The sequence below is a fragment of the Corvus brachyrhynchos genome, unplaced genomic scaffold (genome assembly GCF_000691975.1).
Source record: "Corvus brachyrhynchos isolate BGI_N302 unplaced genomic scaffold, ASM69197v1 scaffold115, whole genome shotgun sequence".
Taxonomy (NCBI): Eukaryota; Metazoa; Chordata; class Aves; order Passeriformes; family Corvidae; genus Corvus; species Corvus brachyrhynchos.
This window is the reverse complement of record NW_008239553.1, coordinates 1,093,190-1,116,524: the sequence shown is the minus strand read 5'-3', so window position 1 is coordinate 1,116,524 and position 23,335 is coordinate 1,093,190. Positions and strand designations below refer to the sequence as shown.

At 38.3% G+C, this 23,335-nt stretch overlaps 1 protein-coding gene across 5 annotated transcripts; it reads left to right on the top strand.

The window, feature by feature from the left end:
• Positions 1–24: 24 nt before the first annotated feature.
• CHKA (choline kinase alpha) lies at positions 25–21,987 on the top strand. 5 transcript variants are annotated; one of them, XM_008639649.2, is made up of 12 exons: positions 25–128; positions 3,023–3,134; positions 10,070–10,123; positions 13,883–13,996; positions 14,618–14,751; positions 15,022–15,126; positions 15,486–15,544; positions 17,670–17,757; positions 18,679–18,787; positions 19,266–19,372; positions 19,714–19,795; positions 20,577–21,987. In XM_008639649.2, the coding sequence occupies exons 2-12, from the start codon at positions 3,039–3,041 to the stop codon at positions 20,634–20,636; spliced, it is 1,008 nt and encodes a 335-aa protein (XP_008637871.2). In that variant the 5' UTR covers positions 25–128; positions 3,023–3,038; the 3' UTR covers positions 20,637–21,987. The 5 variants fall into 5 exon arrangements, with proteins under 5 accessions (XP_008637871.2, XP_017597245.1, XP_017597248.1 ...); XM_017741759.1 differs by lacking the exon at positions 25–128 and adding an exon at positions 6,795–6,854 and having other exon boundaries at positions 3,061–3,134; XM_017741756.1 differs by lacking the exon at positions 10,070–10,123.
• The last annotated feature ends 1,348 nt before the right edge of the window (positions 21,988–23,335 follow it).

Sequence of the window (23,335 nt, the reverse complement as noted above, 5' to 3'; positions counted from 1 at the left end):
GGGGCCCTGCGCCGGGCTGGGAGAGGGATGGAGCCGGCAGAAACCGCTGCACCGCGCCCCGAGCTCCCTGCCGGGGGAAGGGGCCCTGCTGGGCCGGCCCTGGCTGCTCCGCACTGAGAAGTCGTCAGGTAAACGCAGTGTACCGGTGATGTGAGTCATCTTTTACAGCATACAGTAGCGAGTGCTTGTGACTCAGCACGTTGGCAGCAGAAGTATGTAAATTGGGAACGTTCTAAAGCAATATGATGTAATGTGTTTGAGGTCTTTGCCTTCTTTGCGGAATTAAATCGCATCTTTATTTTACTTTAACTAAACCGATGTTAGTTCAAAGATTGCTCTTTATGCACCACTTGTCTCACATCTTCCAGATTGATCATTCTGCCTGATCAAAGGTGGAGTCAGGTAGTTTCAAAGGATACTGTTGTCAGTTTACTTTCCCAGTGTTTCTACTTTTGTCCATACACAAAATATGCCCACATCTACCCTAGGTAGCTAAGGGAGCATAAACAGTTGATAAAGCTCTGATGTATAAAAGTATGATTAAAACACATTCTTCTCATTTCTAAATTTATTTTAAAAGCTTTATTGAAAAATTAGAAACTCACTGAGACCCAGTGCAGGTAGTATTTGTTTTTCTAGATCATTTCTCTTCACTTGACATGATCATAAGGAGTTTATGAAGGGAGAGAATTTTTACAAAACCAGTACAGTCCCTAACCAGTAGGCTAGTCTGATATGTCTAGTTTGAGTTGCTTAATTAAGTTTTCATCTGTATTAGTGTGTATTGCTGCCTTTGGTACTTACTTTCTAAAGCCTTACATTTTAGCACAGTTATCTTTGTATTTCTTGGAAACCTCCCATGTGAGACACCACTTCAAAATGGCTTGGTGGTTTCCAGATTTGGCAGAAGAGAAGATGAGCTGAAACTTAAAGATGTATAAAGCCATGCTAATTGGCAGGTTTTTTTTGGCAAAAGTCTTCTCACCACTTTCATCTCTGGAAGATGCATCATACTGGTTTGCTGATTCTGGTTTATATCAGTGTGCCTTCTCCAATGCGTCCATCAATATTGCAAAATCTTGTTCCTGAACAGCTGTTAGTAAAGTAACTGGTAGCTTTATCTGTATGAGTAAGATGTGCCCTTTTGACCTTTAAACAAGCTGCTGAGTCTACTGACCTTTCAAGAGAACAGTGCCTTTTGTTATGCTCCTGTATGGATTTCCTTGATAACTTTTCCAGGTAACTTTTGAAGTCCTAAGTGTTATAGTGAACTTAAACTACAGTGAAACTTACGTTTAATGGAGTTCAGCATCACTAAGGCACTCCAGTTTGGCTTGTCTGGTATAAAAAAAGAAGAGTTTCTGGGCTTTCACACACTGTATGCAGGCTGAGCATTTGTTTAAGTCATGTAACTATGCAGATTCTTGAGCTTTAGTCCAATATTTCTTGCAAAATATTTCTCAGTGTGCTTAGTTCTTTTATTTAAGTATTGATGTTTTCACCAAAGTTCGTCAGAAGCTTAGAAAAGGTGGCAAATGTTTTTTTCAAAAAAATCTGTCTAGCACAGTTCAGATAAAGCCAGAAGTGTAGTTAGTGTAACTAACCAATGTTGGGATTGCCTCTGAATAGCTGGCTCTGCTGTTCCTTTGATATCCTTTCCATCTGTCTCTTGGGTTTTTTTCGAACCTGTTCACCTTCATGGTTCAAAGTTACTTCATATCTTGTCTCTGAACATCCTTTTTTGGATGCCTGCCAAGCCACCTGGTTCTTTTCTGTCTCCTTTCTTAAGCATATTGTGCAGCTGCTGTTTTACTCTGTTTTCTTGAGATTTCTTTTTTTCTTCTCAGTTCTTGACTTTGGATATGTAGGCCAGCCTTTGCCTCCTTCTTGGTAGGCTTTTTCTCCAGAAAGTCTTTTCTGCTTCCCCACTGTGTTGAAAGAGAGCCCGGAAGAATATTTGAAAAAAAAAAAAAAAAAGCATTGAGAGGAATGTCAGGTTAGGACTGAGAACTGCATTTTAGCCACTACATTTTGGATCTGCTGTGGATTCTTGGAATCTAAGGTCACTGCAAGGTAGTATATATTATAGGCAAAATCACTTGCAGAAGGGGAATTTGAAAATCACATCAATGAACATAATGATAATGAAAAGAATGCAGAAAAGCAATGCAGTAAAGAATGTGGGTTGAGTAGATGGGTGTTCTTAAGGAGCTACTAGAACATCAAGAAACTTAAAATCTCATCAATACAGATACACTCTAGGGAGAGCTATGCTTCAGTCATTCAGATGATACACAAACATGCTGGTTTTTCCATATAATTACTGTTTAATAACAGTGGTTTTACAGGAAAAAATGACAGCATTTGTTTTGTTTTCCATAGCTTTATCAATCTAGATAGATACTAGATCAGAGGAACTGAGTGTGATTTTAGATTTGATAAATACATGAGCAACTTCTTTTAAATAAAGAGCGGCTTTAATTGTAAATTTCAAAATTGAAAATGTGTCCCTAAGAAAGACAGCAGAAGTAAGACTTTCATCAGCAATGCTGTAGCACAGGTATTCAGGTTAAATCTTCATAGCTGAATTTTGTAGCTGCCAATCCCAGTGATAGCAGCTCTTAATTCAAACTTAGTTTTATATTCACTGCATGGTTTTAAACTTACTCTGCCATCATTTTGCTTGTGCAGCCAAGTATATCTTACAAGACTCCAGCATCACTGAAAATAATTTACAGAGGTCTACATAGTTGTTTGTTGCATTTTACATCAGTTTGTTCATAGCTTGAGCTGTGTTTTGGATCAATCGATATGGGTGGTGAACTATACATTAAGAAGCATGAAGCTGCCATTGTTTTATCTAAGCCTTGTATTTTATGAGTTATTGGTACTGTTGGAAAACTTTATTGTTAGAGAAGACCAGTTAATCACACCAAAAGGATGTTTAGTGCACCTCTAATTTGTTGAAAACAAAACGTGTGCTTATCCAAGTCAGCTAATCAATGTATTTCTCTGTCCTCAGAGGTGGCCTCAGCAACATGCTGTTTCAGTGCTCGCTACCTGATACCATTGAGACAGTTGCAGATGAACCACGGAAAGTTCTCCTGCGTTTATATGGTGCAATCCTGCAGATGGTGAGTCCATAGAGTGCTTTGGGTGTGGGAGGGGTTCTGTAGCTTCACTATAATGTGTTTGGCGATCTCCATTTGTGACACTATGCTTTATCCTTTAGGGAATGTTTCTGTGCTGGGGGGTAGATTGCAAGCTGAAAGCAGTTTTCCTCATGGTTTGTTATTGTCTAGAACTTACACTCCTTTCTACACAGATCCCGACTGGCGTGTGTTAGCTGACGGCTCATTTGCTGTTTGTTTGAGCACTAACGTTTTGTTTATGGTCTTAAGTTTGGATGGTGGTGTTTCAGAAAAACTTGCTTCTGTAGAGAATGTAGGACTTTGACATAACTAGCTAGATTGCAAGAGACTAAACTGCTTAATTTTAATCTTGGTAGCATTTATGAATCTTGGAGATTAGTTGAAGGTTTTGTCAAGCTTGTACACTGCTCAAGCATTTTATTAGATATCATGGGTAATTGTGTTGCTAGAAAATTTGATAGATAGTTTTAGAACAAAAATGAAGCATGAACATCAATACTGTACAGTTATCTCATTCCAAAACATGCTTTCCTGAATGTGTGAAATGCCTTATAGCTGGCATAGAAGCTTAACCGGATGTTTTGTCGAACTCTTTTAATGTTACTTTTATTCGGTTAGTAAAATGTAAATAGTATTGAAATTTGTCACACCTTAAGGGAAGTGGTTGGCAAATCTGTTTCAAATAGTAACAGTTAAAAGCAAGACTATTTTGTAAATGTGGTCTCTTCTAAAGCTGACAGACTGTTACTCTAGGACTGTACAGCAGATCTTCTCTTATTCATCCCTGCTACACGCTTGATTATATTGTAAATAAGCAATCATAACATAAGTGTTTAACCTTATGAAAAATTGCAGCTTCATAACATTACACCTGTATGTTGGCAATTGTTTCTATTTGACTTAGAGGGTCTGGTTTTATTATCCATTACTTTTGTATTTTCCAGTACTCAGTCACTTGATTTGAACAACTGGTCCAATGTCTGCAGAAGATTTTCTGTTCCTGAAATTTCAGCCCATTCTTCCTGCTTCTGCTGTCTTGACTAAGCTTACTATTAAAAGTCTCATTAGATACTGTTGCTTTACTGACTTTGAAATGCTCCTTTATTATATTATGTGAGTTGTTAACTTTCCTGTGGTAACAAACTTTACCAGAAATATGTAAAATATTCCAGTGGTTTGGAATAGCATGAATTGCTTGGCTACAGCACCATATGTGTGTTGGGAAAGTTAAACTCTTAAACAAGAAACGTGTGTAGAAATTCAGCAATTCAAGCTTAAATAGTCTTTAGTTCTAAAAAGAAACTAAAAGAGTGAAAAAAATGGTGGTATGAAACTTTGTTTTCAAAATGACTCCTAGGATTGATGCTAAGCTGGGGTTCTTTTTAAGAATTAATGGTTTCAATGTAATGCTGAGTTAATATGTAGAAAGCTTGAGTAGGAACATGGGCTGTAAAACTAGTAGTGGTAGAGCTTCTGTTTCCCAAGAGCTGTAAAGAAATATGGCCTTTCCCTAATATTTCAAAGGAAAAATAAAGTAGACCCTAGAATTTGGTTGCCCTCTTCTTCCCTCAGAGTATTTTTTAACTTGCCTCTTCTCTGCCCCTATCCACTGAAGAAATCAAAATAAATTTTTGGGCTCTAAAATCAGAACTAATTTGATTTGAAATTGAAAGTGTGTTCATAACTTTCTAACCTTTCTGCTCTTGGTGTTGAAGGATCTTTTGAGATGTCTAACTTCCTTTATTTCCATAGTGGCAGTGAAATGACTGCTCTTGTTGGTGCAGTTCACTAATGGTTAAGTAAGCAGAGAAAGTCCCAAGGTAAAACTTTGATTGCATTGAGGTTCACAATTTTTGTCAACAAACATTTGTCTCTTCCAGCCCCTTTAGCTTAAATGCAAGTTAAAATATAAGCAAACTGTTTCATTGGGTATTTTGAAAACCTCACGTAGGAGTCCTGTGAGTTTCTGGGTGGCATAAGCAGAATGTTATGACAAGTCTGTTATGTGGGAGTAATTTGATATTTTTAGTAAAGTTGGTTAAGTTAAAAACCCTGTAGAAATTAAGGGACACTGCTTAAGTAAGTTGAGTTTTGAGACCTTACGCTAAAATCATAACTTAATTCTCAATTACTTGATTGTAACTGCCACTGGGTATTAGTAGTTACCACTTGTTTGTTTGAGCCTTTGTAGCATGTTTTAACTCTTGTCCATTTTACCTTCTGTTGAAATTGGAGCACAAACCAGTGATATCAGTCCTTTTTATCCCTTTACTGTAAATACTGTGTAACTATAGCAACCTGCACCAAATTGTTGAACATACAGAAGACAAGTTTGGATTTAAACTTTGAATACAAGTGAAAAATAGATCCCTCATTACTAACTTGAGAATGAATGATACTGGCACCATAATTCTTTGAGCCACCTTTTAAAGGAACCTTTTTTTCAGTTTTGAAAATAGCTCCAGTTTGCTTATTATGACTTTTGGAAGACACAAATGTCAGTACATGAAACTCATCCAATATAAACCATGCCAGCTGGCTAAAGCTGCCACACAGGGAAGGCTTTGTGCCTTCCTCTGTCATAGCTGATACATTTAAGCCAATTTTTTGTGTGCATGACTGTTGTGGGGGGAACTGGGTGGAGATGAACTGTGCTGGCTCGGCCATTATTATGAATGGTCACACTGGCATGGATGTTCATTAATCAAGGACTTCTCTTGAGTATATCCTTGAGCAGAACTTTTTTTTAAGACAAGTATTGTACTTGTGACAGGTTAAAGTACTAACCACATTAAAACTCCAATGTTTGAGGCACAATGCAGATATGTCCTACCCTGAAAAAAGGGAAACATCTTACTCTGCTTCACTTATTCTTGCTCCAACGTAGTTGCTAAATTTAAAGGGGAGCATTGAAAGTAAAGCTTGTAATGGCAAAATGTCTTTAACTGTTGGTTGTATTAGTGTTAACAACTGAAGCAAAAGGTTATCCAACAATATGCCATTTAATGTCCAAACTTTAAAATTGGATGTCATATGTATATCACTGTAGTGTTTGTACTTAAATTCAGAATAGCATCTTGAAAATGCTAATAGGATTTCAACATAAGGTGGCATCAACAAAAGCTCAAATTAAGGTGAAATTTAAGTTCACCTATCAAAAGGTAACTCAGGGATTGATTCCCATTCTTTTACACATGCCAAAAGAACCTTGAACTCTGATTCACTGGGGCTCTGTTACTGTACAACAGCCAAAACAATCTTGTATACAAATGAGGAAAAACAAACCAGTATACCTAATGTTCCTTTCTGGTCTCAATTTCTATGTGAGCAGATGCAAAATGAGTATAAATGGTTGCCACAGTTCTGTGGTAAATCTTTTTCCATACCTGCCTTGCTGCCTTTTATTTTGTGTAACTAAATAAAATGCAGACTGCTGTGTAACTGTAATTATCAACGTCTTCTGTGGTTGTTGGTGTCCATGTCTGTTTGTAGCATGGAGTAACTACAAATCCCTGGCACTGGCAGACGGCTTGAGAGAAACCAAGCACCTCTTACGGGGATATATTTGTGTTGGGTGGCATTAAGGGTGTTCTGGGGGTAATGTACCACTTTAGTTGTATATGCATGTGTTCTCTGCTGCAGGCTTGCCCATGCGATCGTGCCTAGAGCACTCTGGTTTCCAGGTGACAGACACGATTCACGGTATAGTATGAGATCTCTGAAGTGGAGCATTCTCTACAGCTTTCATTTTCTTTAGTACTGGATTTCGTTGTTTAAAAGTAAGCCTTAAGTAGCACCAGCTACTGTCTGTGCATCTGAATGTTTACAGCAATAACAGAATATCAAAAAACTGTCCCTTCCTTTTCTCTGCTCCCTCATAACAGAATGGTAACTTGATATGTAGAGGATTGGAGTTGTGGCTTTGGTAGAGCTTGAATTAGGAATTCTTCACGTGCTAGATTTTTAGGACTTCAGCAAATTAGTATCAGTTCCTAAGGTCTGACAGGGATAAGTGATCAGTGGCAGATCCCTAGAAGCAGAAATAGTTATTGCTGAATCTAAAGCTGGTTTTGTTCTATAAACTGAAGTTCAAATTGATGTCTTCCAACAGCTTTTAGAAAAGTTTCCCCTGTGCAGGTTCACCTCTAACCTCTGAGGCAGTTCCTTGTAATGTTGTGATTTCTTGAGATTTGAATTCCTAGGGATTTATCTATTTCAAAGTATTGCAGTATTTTGAAATATTGAAAACTAAAGCTGAGTAAGCTCAGAAAAATCAAGTTATATTAGATTTAAATTTGTGAGCAGAGCTCAAAGTGATGTAGGGGAAAAAAAAAGAGATAAAAGTTCCTTCTCTGTACAGAATTCTCTAGCCAGGCATCATTTGGGTTTTTTGATAAGAGACTTCATCTTTCAGCTACAAGAGAAATAAATTGTCGGTATTAGGAAGATAATGGTTGAACTCAATTTTCTGTATCAAATTGCCAGATGTATAAACACTGTCTGGTCATCTGATCACAGATCAATGTGCACTGTTTCCCATTCTTGGACCTTTATCTTGTATCCTGCATTAAAATAAATTTACATGATCACAAACTAGGCTCTAAACAACTTCTGTTGAATATAGTTGTCCTCTCTTACTAAAACTGTAGTGAACTTTCTCAGGGCTTTGAGAAGAAATCTTCCCACAATAAAAGAAGCCCTGAGCAAATATTTGAAGAAATCTTGAAGCTGTGGAACATGTGTCCATTTTGAGTTAGTTTCCATGTAGAGAGAGCAATTAAAAAGCTGTAGCAGTTACTCAGTCATTCTCTTTTGCAGGTAATTAAAATCTCCTCATTTCTGGCGAAGTAAATAGCTCCCAGAATTGGACATTAGTTGGAGTAGGCTATTAGAGTTATGGAAAAACTGCAGTTGATTGATTTAGCCAAGTGAGCTAAATAAATTGATCAAATTATGATGTGCTTAATTTTGAACCACTGTTCTCATAGGTGATTGTGGAATCAGGAAACAATCAAATTCTACTACTTTAATCTGTTAAACTCTTAAACTTCTGGTACATAATATTGCATCCTGCTTACTTTGTTCTCTTTGGCCATATATAGTGAAGAATTTCCTAATCCTAGGCTGAGTCCATGGCCACTTGTGAAGACTGATCCTCTCCAAGCTCCCATTCATATTTGAAAGCTATTTATATATTTGTATTTGTTTTCTTCTGGAAACTAATGCTTCATGCTGAGGGAACAGAAAAGAGGGAAGGGATGCTGCAGAAGTCTCCTCTTGTGATGACTCTGCAGTAAAGCCCTAACTGTCCTTTTCTAATGGCACAGTAGATGCCATTAGGCTGTCTCCAACACTAATTTGAGGTGGAGTCTTGGAACTGGCTAGCTCTTTATACAGTATGACTTCTGGAAAGCAGATGCCAGTTCAGGTTCTTAGGAAAATGTGCTTACCTTCTGATTGAACTGAACCATTCTGAGAGCACCATTTATCAGGAAAGACTCCTGAATGGTGAGTAACTTTCTGACTGCTCAAGAAAAATCTGAGAGTGGTATTGATGTAGAACATGCTTGTTCAGAGAAGCCCTCTGTAAATGATTTTAATGCTATTGAGTAGATACATGTTTAGCTGTAGTGAATATGTTTGGACTTTATTAATTTCCTTGAAAGTAATATAAAGTAATAGTAGTTTCCATATTGTCTTGTTTTAAACTTACATAGTAGTGTTATGGGAAGTACTTGCTGAAAGACCATCGATTGATGTTAACTATCCTTCTTCTATAGCTTCTGAAATACTGTAACTGCATAGCTTGTGTAAATCATTAGCTTGTTGTATTGTACTTAAGGCAGCTGGTGTTGCTTAACTGTATTCCATTAAGTTCATATTTCCACCCTTGTTTTGGACACGTTAGAGCTTTGGAACAGAAAGGTATGCACTGGTTCTGTGAATGCAATGTTTGTGTTCAGAAGGTGGAGATGCAGGCTGCCTTTATGGGCCTCTAAAGCTAGTCTGGTTTAAACAGTCAGTGCTGGAATTGCAACATAAATAGCAGCCACAAACTGTCACTAATTCTAAGCAGATATTTGCTTTCTCCTCTCCTTACCTTCAAGCCCTTTAAAGGACAAGGGTTTTAATACATCTTGAATTTTAAATGTGCAGCTCTATTAAAAGCATGTGCCATTGAGGGTTCAGTTGCTGTGGGTATGGTTTAATATTCTGAAATTGCTTTATAATGACTCTTAACAACCCTAGCACAATACATTATGCATGGCACTTGTTAAAGTTTTGCTAGTATACTGTGGTTCCTACTGAGACACCTTTAGCTTACACAGGCAATTCACTCTAAGAAAAATCTTGGATTTGCACAGCCAGTGGTACACTGGACATACAGCCTAGACAGCATGCTCAAACAAGGAAGTTCTAGCCACAAAAAAATTTGGCAAATAAGGTAATAAGAAAAAGAAGTGCTTTGCAACCTTCATAACATGCCTCTTCCAATAGTCTAAGGCTTTTATGTAATCTCTGTAATGTGTCTCAAGTGCTTTGGCTGGAAGAATCTCATCCCAGATGTCATGCAGAGGGACTTAATTTTCTCTTAATTAAAAACGTTCCTCTGAGCTTATGGTGCATTTAAATCTTCTTTTGAAAGACTGGGAAACAATAAAAAATGTGTTAAAATCAGGTATTTACAGGAGTGACGTGGTCTCAGTGGCACATCCTTTTGAAAGATTTTGGAGTTGTTGAAAGTGTGGTGGTCAGAGGTCAGATGGATACTAGTGCTGTAGCTGTCAGAGATCTAAGAGAGTGTTGAGACTTCTAGTTAATTGTAGCTGGTACTTCTACTCCCGTTGTTCTGGTGGTTGCAGGTTAATAACTTTAAATTTCATCTTCTCATTGTGTTTGCTTTTTCTCATTCATAGAGGTCCTGTAATAAGGGAGAGTCTGTACAGTCTCAGAAGGAAAATGACTTGCAAGTGAGTAATGAAATTTGATTATTTCACAGAATTTTATGGATTATAGGGAAATGTGGTGATCCTGCTTGTTTTAAACCAGTAGTTACTCCACCTGGACTGTGTCTAGAAAATGTAAAAAGTAATGAAGAAATTTATTTGCTCACAGAAGCAGCATTATAATGTGAGTGTCTGGACATAGTCTGGAAAGATTTAAGCATCCCACATTATGAAGAAACAGCCCCCCCAGTTCTACCCTAAATGGTTTCTTGCCATTTTGAATATTGGTATCAGTACTGCTATTTCTAGTTTTAGACTCTTTCTTCTTAAGTAGATGAACATCAGTTCTCTGCTTTACCTAATCACTAATTTTTTAATAAGTTGATGAACTCCTTAGGAAAGTACATGGAGCTGGAGAGAAAATGCTCTTGAACATGAAGTGTTCCTGATTAGCAGTGTGCTTGGATCATCTCTGCTCTGCAAACTTTAAAGTTCTTGCATTTGGAGCCATTTCTTCTCCTGCAGCATAATGTTTAGCTGAGTGTATCTTTTCATAAAGTCATCTGAACAGGATTTGGTAATTTAGTTTTCTACCCTGGCAGTATTTTTTTCAGTAAGGGATAACATTGCAGCATGCTAGCCAGATGCCTTGGTTATGTACTCTGTTTTCAGCTCTGTAATGATTTTGGCAGTAACTAGGGAAAAGTATATTTTACTCAATTGATAAATGCTGCTTTTCTCCCCTTGTATTTTTGCCTGCTGGGAATGCCATCTGAAACATTTTCAAGCACTTGTTTGGTTTGGAGTTTTTTTCTTTCTAGGGGGTTGAAACTGGTTTTAAATTTTTTGTTGTTGAGTGACTGGTTTTGAAGTTTTGTTGACCTTTGTTTAGCTTACTGGAACAGCTTCAGTCAGTTGAACCAAGATTGAACTGAAAAATGTACTGGTTTGATACCTCAGTTTTTTTCAAAGATGAAAAATGGAGATGGCTTGATCTCTCCTCTACCACAATCCTGTAAAAAAAAAAAAACAAAAAAAAAAAAAAACCCTAAAGTTATAAAAGAAAACAAAAGCCCAAGCAAGCCCCACCCTAGTACCAGAAGCTCATAGAAGTTTTGCAGTACAGGAAACAAGATTTTGAACTTCAGAACTTCATTTGTGGTATTTGTTGCTTGAAAATAGTGATTCTCTGCTGATAGGTTGGTTTCTGCTGTTAATCTCATAGTGCTGAAAATTCACTGTTGAATCAGTGTTCTCAAGAATTACTGTCAGGATGGATTCGTTAATTTTCTTGTGTCTAGATTATTAGAGGAGATGACATCCTTTAGAGAATAAAATTTTCTGGGTTCACTAGCAAAAGCATTGTAGTGTCTGAGCTGCCTGGTGTGTGACAATTGTGTCTAGACATTGGATAGTCTTATGTCAGCTCATAAGGCCTTCTAACAGGAATTATTTATGTTTTACTTTGGTTTTGCTATCATTTGCAGTAATTTTCCTTAGAATATGACTACTTTGTGTATTTTATAGTGAACTTTTTGTTAAGGCAGGAAAAAAGCAGAAGCTTCAGTTCCAACTGAAGTGTAGAAAGGCTTTTGTTCTGTCTTTGCCTGTATGGGAGTTGCATCCTGGGAAAGTCTTGTAAAAAATGTGTATAATTGTCAGGTTTGAAATAAAACATTGATTTCTAGGTATTCATTTAAAAACATTAGTGGTCCAATCTTCTCCAGAAATCTAAATACAAGTGCTTATGTATGCATCTCTGAAACTGGTCAAAACTGAGAGATCTTAAAATAACAGGTTGTTGTCTTGGCAGCATAAGTATATTGCAAAGTGTTTGAAGGCACTATGGTACATCATTTCCTTGGTTACAATGCTTGATCCTTTAAAGTCATCAGGTGAATATTAATCTGAAGAGTCAGATAACAGATTTGTTCTGTGTCCATATATGAAGTATGCTATAGAATTTTTTTTAATGTCCTTTAGTAGTTTTTCCACACCTATCCTGTGTTTGACAGTAGTGTATGGAGTGGAGATGTGGTAAAAGGTCCCTTGGGTATTATGGAGGAGAAGCCTTTGTTCCTGAGATTACATAGATGGTATTGTTCCTTGGACTCTCCTTGGACTTGGTGCTCAGATGACCATTCTGCTTCAGTAGAGGAAGTTCTTCCAGTGCTTGTCACTTCTGATGCATGAAGAGATGTCTTAATGAATAACATTTTTTTTTTGCTACTTTCTGTTATCCAAGAATAGTGTGTTGGTTTCTCAGTAAGATATGAAAACAAGGAACTGACACCTTAATGGGAACAGACTTAAAACACCCTGATGTTGTACCAGGTGCAGTCAAAGTCAGTGTTGGTTAATAATTAGAGTAGACATTCAGTAGCTCATAACTACTTTTCTTTTTGGTGCTTGGCATTAGCTTTCAGAACTGAATGGAGGAGTTCAGACCTGTGATCGTGAGGGCATGTGAAATGATTAAAAAAATTTTGGTGTGTTAGAGGATAAAGCATCTGGTGCTTTGAGGAACTGAGATGAGAAAATGGTGGAGCACATAGATGCAATACATTCGTATGCAAATTGTCTTAAGTCTCAGTGCTTCAGAACACAGTTACACGAGTCTTTACTACACTTCAATATGAAATGCTAGAATTTCTTGAAGATCTCAGAACAACAAGGTGTGGGGCAATAATAAAAATAATTTATCAACAGTACTGCCTGGAGTGTACTCAAGAGTGGAACTTGTATAGAGTTACATACGATCTGATATTGTGCTGCCTGCAATAATGCAAAAGGATCTGTGGTCAAAAATACCTGAGAGCTTTCTTAATTTTATGCTTTTAAGTGTTGTGGGTCTGACTTTGAGATGAGCTGCTCAAAAGCAGGCAGAGGCTTGGTGGATCTTTAGGATTGGAGTAGAGCTGGATTCTGGTTAACATAATTGCTAAAGGTAGAGATTTATAATGTGACCTCTGTGTTTACTTACAGATAATCTTACCTATCCAGAAAGTTACACTTCAGTGATTTTTAACTGGTTTTTTGAGACTAAATAGTTCGTATTTCTATTAATTTTTAAGCATTCATATTAAAAAGCTGTCTGCTTGTCATTGTTATGAACCAAGTTTATTGATATAAGAAAGCCATAGAGAAAAGTTCCTGAAACTTGAGGTATGTTTTGTGGTAGAAAAGGAAAAACATTTATTCACACACACGTTCCTTAGCAGGAGCTTAAATTACTTCCTCACTTAAAAAAAAAAAAAAAAAAAGGAATACTTAAAATGTGCTTAATGGAAGGAAATCCTAAGTCATTCTTCTAAATGAAAAGTTGTTTTGTTCAGTCATTTACTTAATTCACTTGTGTAGCTAAAATGTCCTTCTGAGGGGCAGTGTTCTGAAGAGTGTTAAAATAGCTGATATTGGATAATATTTGTAGTTCCTCTGTTGTGTTTCAGTGAGATGAACTTCTCCAGGAAATGAATTTGTGGAGTTCCCAAAGGTTAGAGAGGAGAGGGTGTTTTGGTTTTTGCAGTTTTCCTTTGACCTGGCCCACCAACAGTACCTGTTAAGTAATACGTATTTTCCTCCCCAGCTTTAAACTTGAAAGCAAAATACTTGTATTGCTCCTAAGCAGACTAAAAGTTATTAGTCAAGAAACTTTGTTTAGTAAAATGGTGAGTCTTTTCAAAGCTAGCCCTGAAATTTCTCACTTGGTAACAGTTTAGCTATTGTGCACACCCAAGTTAATTTCTGTGGAAGCACCAACTAATGCTGTAATTTTTTTGGTAGGGGGCAGAAGCCATGGTTCTGGAAAGTGTTATGTTTGCCATTCTTGCAGAGAGAGCACTTGGCCCAAAGCTGTATGGAATCTTCCCACAAGGGCGACTGGAGGAATTCATTCCCGTAAGTCCTGGTCATAATTAGTTAGTGGGCTGCTGGAAGCTGTTTTAATTGATCATGACAGGAAGGTCTCTGGACTGCCCAGAAAAGCAGGGATGGGGGAATGGAATACTTGGCTGCCTGTAGTAATTGCTGGCTGTAATTTGATACAGTTAGAGTGGGTGTTAGAGAGTCCCACTGTAGCTCTTGCCAGGGGGAGACATCTAAAAACTCTCCAGCTCTAGCAGAAGCTAATAAATGAAGATAAAAAGCCTGTTAGATACCAAACATAGCATGGGAAGCTGTGGAGTAACACTTCCCTTTAACAGCAACAAGAGCAGATGCTTTTGATGTTCTTAAATATTTATACTTTATCTGCTTTGAAGATATTCTTAGTGTGAGATGTGATACTCCCCAGGTCTTGAATCTAGAAGTGAATTGATTAAGTTGTGAGTAGGGCTGGCTGACAGCTTTTCCAAAGGCAGTAACTTTGTAAATTCATCTGTGAGCAAAAAAGGGTATTGCTTGAGTACTATGCTAGTATTTCACACTATGCTGCATAGAGCCTAATTGCTAGTGTTTGTAATTAATCACGCTTCTTAATTAATCAATTAACTATTTTAAGAACACTGTATTTTATTACAGAGCAGAAAACTAAGCACTGAAGAACTAAGCTTACCTGACATATCTGCTGAAATAGCTGAGAAGATGGCTAGATTTCATGGCATGAAAATGCCATTTAATAAGGAACCTAAGTGGCTTTTTGGAACAATGGAAAAGTAAGTTATGCAATACTTTATGGGGAAAAAAGGTGACCTGTTGTAATTTTGATAAGCAGATCATTCTTCCTGAATGCCTGAGAACACAAGCTTTCTCTGTACCCAGAAACTATCACATGAAGGACTTCAGTTACCTTGAACAACAGTATTGTTTTCTTCAGTAACTCTTCTAAACTTCCTTGATTTTTGGTTTAAATGGTATCATAGTATGGGAAGAATAATATACTTGTTGTTATAAATCCTGTATTATTGTCTCTTCTTTTTTAACAGGTATCTAAATCAAGTGCTGAGAATTAATTTTACCAGAGAATCCCAAACCAGAAAACTGAACAAACTTCTCAGTTACAATCTCCCCCAGGAAATGAAAAATCTAAGGTAGGCTTATTTTGTCTGCCACTATCTTCTAATCTCCACAGTTTCTGGATGGATTTTTCTGTATACTTGTTCAGACATGTTATACAGTATAATACTTCATTTTACTTTGCAAGCTGATGATTGTTTTTGGTTCTGTGACCAGCCTGAGTCTCATACAAATACAAAATCTATGATGAAATTGCTGATCTGACTTACTGATCAGTGAAGTCAAACTTCATTGTGCTGATGTTTTGCTCCTAATTAAGAAAATAGGGTGTGGAGGGAATAGTGTTTCAGATTCTTTCAACAAAATTACTTGGAAGTGGAACTGAACTTTAGTGGTTCATTACTTAAAAGATGCTCTGTTGATTTTTTTCTAGAGCCATGCTTGAAGCTACTTCTTCACCAGTTGTATTTTGCCACAATGATTGTCAAGAGGGTAAGCTGCTAATATTTCAATATTGCTCAGTGATGTACTGTTGAGCCTTTTCTGGTTACTTGTTTGCTTTCTGAGAGGTAGCCATGTTGTGGAGGTACTGCTCTGAAGCAGCAGCTGCCTGGTGTGCTACAGTACCAAAGCAAAGTGTTGGCTTCTGCAACCCCTCAGGCTTTTTCAGAGAACTCTGGTGTCATGACTGGGTTAGGCCAAGAATTTACTCGAACTCTGATAGTACAGGTCAGTTGATGATGGGAGCCTTACATGTTTTCTCTTTAGACCATACGTTGCTTTGCTGCAATATACATGATCAGGGTAGGATATACTTCAGTAATTTTAAAAGAAAGATGCTGAAAAAGTGCAATGAGTGGTGAAAATGGAGAGTAGGGTAGTTTGACTTGGCAGTTTTTAACTTGTACTGGTAAGAAACACTAGGAAAACCTTATCCACCTTTTTATAGTGTTCTCTGGGAGTTATGGAAGAAATAACAATTTTCCTGAGCCAGTTACTGAAAAAGATGAGGAAGGAAGCAAGGCTGAAGGTGTGTTGGGTATGCTGTTTGTGTGCCCTGTCACCTGAACAGTGGGTTAGCTGGGCTGAGTTGGAAGGATGCTCTACTGGAACTGTGTGCAGGGCTGTTTTGTTGTCAGGGGTCCCAGCCTTGTCAGCTAAGGCTGAGGAACTGCCCTGAAGGACAGACACATAGGGACAGGCAGCACAAGGAGTAAAGGCCACTAACCTGAGGTGTCAGTAGTGGTAGAGTTTGAAGTCTCTCCGCTGATGCGGCATGGTGCACTACTGGAGGAGTCAGAGCATAATAGGGCTGGGGCAGGCTGGAGAGCCTAAAATTCCAAGGATTGGGAGGGTGTGTGTGAAATACTGTGCTTGCTTTTTCTGTTGGTGCAAGAGTGTGGCATGGAGAACAGATGTACCTGCAGAGAGGGCTCACACTATTTCAGAACTTGATATTGCTTGACATTTGTTTACTAACTGGTACTTGACAGAGGCAGACTTGACGTCTTTTAGATGAATTATAGTGACTATGTGAATTGAAAGACATAAGCAATTGCCTAAACTTTCTGTATAGGTACTGGTTGTGCCACATACTAGAACAGCAGAGTGAGACTGTGACTTTCAGGCTGCTGAAAAGCAATTTCTGTCCCAAGTGTTGTATGATCAATGATAGTGCTATGCAGATATGAGAGATGCTGTGAAACTTAAGAGATCTCAGTCTGTGGAAATAATGCAGCATGGATTGCTAAGGCTGACAGGGCCACCTGAGCCAGCTGCAAGGTAAACTGTGGAAACAGGATCCTTGGGAGAATAAACCTGCCTCTCCCTGTACAGAAAAAACTTCCTTGCTTTCAGCTTTACAAGGTTTATCACATATCTCAACTTCCAGAGAGCTGGTGAACAGCCAGTGCAATTTGGCTTTTCCTGTTGTCGTGGTTTAACTAAAACCAGCTGGCAACTGAGCCACTCAGTCTTTCCAGTGAGATTGGGAAGAGAATTGGAAAGGTAAAAGTGAGAACTCGTGGGCTGAGATAAAGGCAGTTAATTAGGGAAAGCAAAAGCTGCTCACACAAGCAAAGTAAACAAAGAAATTAATTCACTGCTACCCACGGGCAGGCAGTGTTCAGCCATCCCCAGGAGAGCAGGGCCCCATCACACACAACAGTGGCATGGGAAGACAAACACCATCACTCCAAACATCCCTTCTTACTCCTTCCTCCCACTCTATATAGTGAGCATGATATCATAGTATGGAATATTCCTTTGGTCAGCTGAAGTCAGCTGTTCAGCTGTGTCTCCTCACAACTCCTTCTGCACCCCCAGTCCGTTTTTGGGATGGGGTGTGAAGCAGAGAAGACCTTGACTCTCCAGAAGCACTGCTCAGCAGTAACAAAAACATCCCTGTGTTATCAACACCACAAATCCAAACATAGCCTGGTGCCAGCTACTATGAAGAAAGTTAACTACCCCTGCCAAGACCAGCACACCTATAATTCTTCCGTGCAGATATAAGGGATAACTGGGATTAGCTGAACAACATTCCTTGAGATACACAGTATTACTTTTCTCTGGTTTTCCTGCATTATTAAATATGCAGTATTATCTTAACTTTCAGGTAATATCTTACTTCTGGAAGGCAGAGAGAGTTCAGAAAACCAAAAGCTGATGCTCATTGACTTTGAATACAGCAGCTATAATTACCGGTAAACACTTCATTTTCTCTTCAGCATGGAACTGTTCCTTTCTGCATACTACAGGGAGGCCAAGTGCTGCACTACTGATTGCTTGTATATTCTAGCAAATTGTGTTCTGCTCTGTTAGTTGTGGTTAGCAAATATAACTAATCAAAACAGCTCTGGTTCTGATGCTGTTGAATTTAGGCACACAGCAGAGGCAAAGTTGTTGGGGCTCCTTCGTTGTTCAGACTAGAGGGCTTGTTTATGCACAAATGGCTTCTTGCTTGCATGGCAAAATTTTTCTAGTGGGAAGCTGAGGAGAAGGGTGGATTTTATGTGCATATGTATGTAGGGCAGCTTTGCTTTTGTGTTTTTTCTTTCTGGCCTTTCTAATGGCTTTTTCATCTATGGAGATGAGAATACAAGTTTTTTCACTACATGGTTATGCAACATGCTTTTTCTTTCTTCTCTCAACCATCTAGTTAAGTGTTTTTAACGATGATCTAAGTGTGTATAGTCCTAGGATGAAACATTATCATAGCTGGAACATAATGAAACAGTGAATTCCAATAATATAAAAGTGGAATATGTTGAAAACTGTGAATATTATCTCTTTGCCTGCAATAATGCCAGTGTTAGAGATGTCTGACTTCATGCTGAGATGTAGTGCATACTCAAGTATTTTTACTGTCTCCATTGGTATAAAGTTGGGTAGCAAAGTCTAGTATTTTCATGTAGCTGGTTTCATTCTTAACTGCCCCTCTTTACTAATTGTTTTTAATAACTTGCAAAAAGCTGTCTTCTGGTTATCAATTCTCTACCTCCAGCAAAACTGCAGTAAGTTCTGAGTAGCCCAGTGCTTTAAAACTTGATTTTGGGTTTGCTTAAAAAAACCCCCAGATTGCTAGTTTGCAAATACTGAGGTACTTTGTCTTTATTTCTTTTCAGAGGATTTGACATTGGAAATCACTTCTGTGAATGGATGTATGATTACTCGTATGAGAAGTACCCATTCTTCAAAGCCAGTGTTCTTAAATATCCTTCAAAGAAACAACAGGTAGACACAAAAGACATCATTAAATGCCAATATCCACAGTCTTCACATCTTAACTCTTTTTCAGTTCTTTTGGACTTACTGTGTCTCAAGATCTTTCCTCTATGACTTCCTGAAGTGTAATACTTCCTCTAATCCTGACCACCTTTGCTTTAAAAATCATAGGAACTTCATAGCTATTCAGGATAGACTATTTACTATGTGCTGTGTAGCCATCCACTGCAAAAAGTCCAGTAGTTGTAAACTGCAACTGTGAAATTAGTTGGCAATAGCACTATGCTGCCTGTCCTAATATTATGGCTTTTCTTAAACCAGACTTTCAAGCAATTGTTGGAAGCACCATTAATCTTAAAGCTAAGTCCAACACTGTTCGTGTTTGGAAAAATAAATGCCAACTTATTAGAAAGTGTGCCTAGGTCTGAAAGAAGCAAATCTATCTTGAGATGAAAAGTTGTAACTCAGTTGTTTACTTGCCTTCCAGCTTCATTTCCTTTCCAGTTACCTGTCTGCATTCCAAGATGGCTTTGAAAATCTGAGCAATGAAGAGAAGTCCAAACTAGAAGAAGAAGTGTTGGTAGAAGTTAACAGGTAACTTTCCTGTACAACTGTATCTTCAGACTTCACTGTGGTACCTGTACTTATATATATTTCACTGGGTGGAGGAACTTGAGCCAAGAGAGATTGAAAGCTATTTATATGTGGCAAAGAACAATCTGTCCACTGTGGTGTTAGATATGCGATATACACTAATAGTGGAGTAAACAGAATACTTCTTCATGGGGAAGCTAATGGAATTATTTTTATGGTATCATAGTTGAAGAAAAACGTGGACATCCCCAAACTAGGGAATCCTATTCTAAGAGGACGTTGAAATAAGGTGTTGTGACTTAGCTGGTATTTAGTTCAATAACATAGCCTTGTAATTTCAGGTTTGCCCTTGCATCACACTTCTTCTGGGGTCTGTGGTCTATTATACAAGCAAAGATCTCATCCATTGAGTTTGGGTACCTGGTAAGTTTTTTAATTGTAGTTCTACACAACTGAAAATGAATAATCTAAATAACCTGTGGTACATTATTGAAAAGGCAATAAAATGGCCTCTCACAGTAACTGGTATCTTCTAAGTGGAGTAAAGCTTTTAAAAATCCATTTGTTACTAGTTTGTGCTCTTTCCTTAAGAATGTAAAGAACATCTAAGACTGTAAAAACTTCAGGAATTGTTCCCATTGTTATGCAGAGAGTGTATAGCCTTGTGTCAGGCCTTGCAGTGCAGCATTATTCTGCAGTAAGACATCCCAAGCAAGAGAGAGGCCAACATGCAGTGAGAATTTTGAACTGAGTACTCGAAGTGCACACATTGTCCCATGGTGATGTTCAGTGTGCAGCAGTATCTGTGCCAGGTAGCAGCTTGTACCTGAGAAACTGATCAGTCTGGCTCTTGGTCTGTGCTTGGTGTACTGGAAAGTGATAGGACTGGCAGGTACATGGAGTATCTTGCAGGAAATATTGCAGGAGCCAGCCTTTTCAGTGAAGTCCTGGCCTTTTTTAGTACCTTTTTTTAAATGACATTTTGGCAGCAGCTAATTGTGTTAAGAGTTTAAACAAAACTGGAGGAAATTCTAAGAGGCCAGAACACCTCTGGAGAGATTATCCTTCTGAATAGAGCTAATTAGTGCGTTGAGATGATGGATTAGGAAACTAACACAGTTAATACTTTCATTATGTTTCCCCATCCCAAAAAAGAAAACAGCTGTTTACTGTATTGAGTACTGAATGTCCTTTATTTCTCCAGGAATATGCGTTATCCAGATTTGATGCCTACTTTGATCAGAAGAGAAAGCTGAAGGTGTGAATGTGGGGGGAGTGGCCTGTTGGTTACTGTATGAAGAGGGCAGCTGGACAGAACTTTCACTGTGCTTAGGCTACTGTATCTCTAATGAAGGTGTCACTGAATTCCAGTTCCTGGGAATGCAGGTGTACAGTACTGAGGACTATAAAAATTACTTGTTTACAGTTCCGTAAATAGTTGGAATGAGATTGGGAGGCAAAAGTAAAATACAACCATGCAATATCTTTAAATCTTTTCAATCTAGAAGCTATTTTGTATCATGGGAGAAGCTTACAATTAAGTGTCAATACCACATGCATCAGAGCAAACTTACTGTGAGTACATTTTCGGGAGGTGTTGGCATTCTGGTTTGTGTTGTAAGCGGAACAGTTGTAAAAGCTGATTCATTGTAGGCACTCCCTCTTAAGGAGAAGGAAAAGCAAAGGAGACAACTGCTAAACTGTGAAGTAGGCTTAAAAACTTACTGTGAGTTTAGGTTCACCATGCCCCAAGAACACTATTTTCAAAGCTGCTGATATCTTACACCACTTTAACCAGAAGCAACTCAACACATTGAAGCAGTGTGCTTTAAAGTGTTAGTGACACACACGAATGTTTCTCTTAGGCTGGTGTGCCTGGGAAGTGAAGTACAAATGAACTTTGAACTGGATGTTCTGAAGGAGTTTTTGAACTGTTCGTTCCATGTTGTTCAAGAACATGCTTTAGCCCAGCCTGGTTGTTCTCTTAAAATGCTGTGTCCTGCACAGGGGGTTCTGTGGGCTGGCAGCACTGGGAAGAGTGCCTTGAATTGCTCTAGAAGCTCCCCAGATAACTGGATTGGCATTGACAGTACTGGTAGTTGAGGCCCGTCTCTCTTCTTGTGTTGCCACAGTATATGGCTGTAATAAATAGTAGAGCCAAAGACTGTGGAGAACACTTCAGGAAATTGCTGTTCTGCCTATCCAGTTCTTATGTGGCTTGAGAGGTGCCTTTCTTGCACCTTCAATTCTCATCATGTTCCAGGAATCCAGTAAAGTGGAGCATCTTGTGGGGAACAATAACATGTATATTGAAACTTGAGTATAATCTGTGTACATGCCATCTAAAGATTTCTTTTGATTTTTGGGAGCTTGTTTATTTTGAATGTTACTTGTTTGTGCTTTCTAACACACTGTATTATAAACAAACTTCTAAGTTTACCCTTTTTGACTTGTATAGCGAATACTGTTCGAAGCGGCTGAAAAAATGTGCAGCATTTCATGTACTGTATAGCAGAACTTGTAAAAGCTGTCATGTTACTCTCTTGTACAGAGAATCATTTTCCATACATTCAGTTATTAATACTTTATAATAAATATAAAGCACTTAAAAACACTGTTGTTGTTATTCTTGGGTCTCTGTTACAGCTGCAGGATAAAATAGATGCTGTTTCTGGCCTTAATCTCTGTTGGATCCTTGCAAAGGCAGACTGAGATATATCCCAGAGCACTGAGCCTGTATATTCTACTTCAATGTGTCTTCAGCATTTATGGTATAATTGAATTCTAATAGAAAGAAAGGTGTTTAAAGCAAGTGATGAAAAGCAGACTGAACATCAGTTTCTAAGTCTACAGCTTTAGAGGTGGGAAAAGTTCTAGTTAAAGCACTTCACTGTATCTGCCCTGTTGACTGCCCTCAAAGCAAAGGTAAAAGGTACCAGCACACACTGAATTTCACCACAAACACTTCATGTGGTGTTCCAGTATGCACAGCCAGGTAATTTCTCTAGGCTGCTGAAGGCTTCATTTACAGTACTGTTGCACACAGCAAACCCAGTGGAAATGGCAGTATGGGGAAAGGGGTGGGAACACACAGTTCAGAATGAGACTTTGCGAATAGTTGAAAATATTATTGATATGTAATAGGTGTCTGGATTCTTGGGAAGTATTCCAAGGGTAAATTCAAGTTCTTGAGAAACCACCCATGGAGCCTGACTCATCACTTCATTTCATGCTTCTCAGAACCAAATAGGGAAGAGGATTCAGTCACAGTAGTGCTAACTGTAATAAAAGGTGTGATTGGAGGTGATCCTCTTTCAGGGAGTTGAGGTGCCTCTTAAATTCAGAGAGGAAGCTCAAGTTCCCTGGTGAGATGCTTCGGGTAAGTCCCAGAACTGCAGCTGTACACCAGCACTTCTACTGTGATCTCTCAGGGTGAGGAAAGACCCTGAAGGGAAGCAAAGCATGCTCCAGCTTGTGTCTTTTGTAATGTGAATTGGTTTTTAAAAGGTGTGAGATGCCCCTAAGTGTTGTGTGGTACACTTAGTGGGGACATAGGTAAGTCAACACTCCAGAGCAGAGACAATGCTTAGTCACTTCCTGGTATTTTTTTTTTAGTCTTGCTTATTGATGGCAAGTTCCTTCTGTTTTCTTGGAGAACCTGGAGTAGAAAAAGGAACTGGAGTAAAACCTTTTCTTACTCATAGTCACTGAATGTTAAAGCTGATTTATAGGCTGATAAAGGAGCAATTTAAATGTGCTGGCACTTCATAAGATTTAGTGTAAAGGAAGTTAAGTATTTCTTAGTTCTTTAACCTCAAAATGGTTATGGTCAAGCTGATTTGCTTTTCAGAAAGGCAGTTTAAAAACTACTGATTGATCCTCCTTTCAGTTGATTTGTAAAAACAATTTGTGCTTGAGCTCCTTCTTGAAACTGCTGGGGTTTATTTCCACTTTGTGAATTCT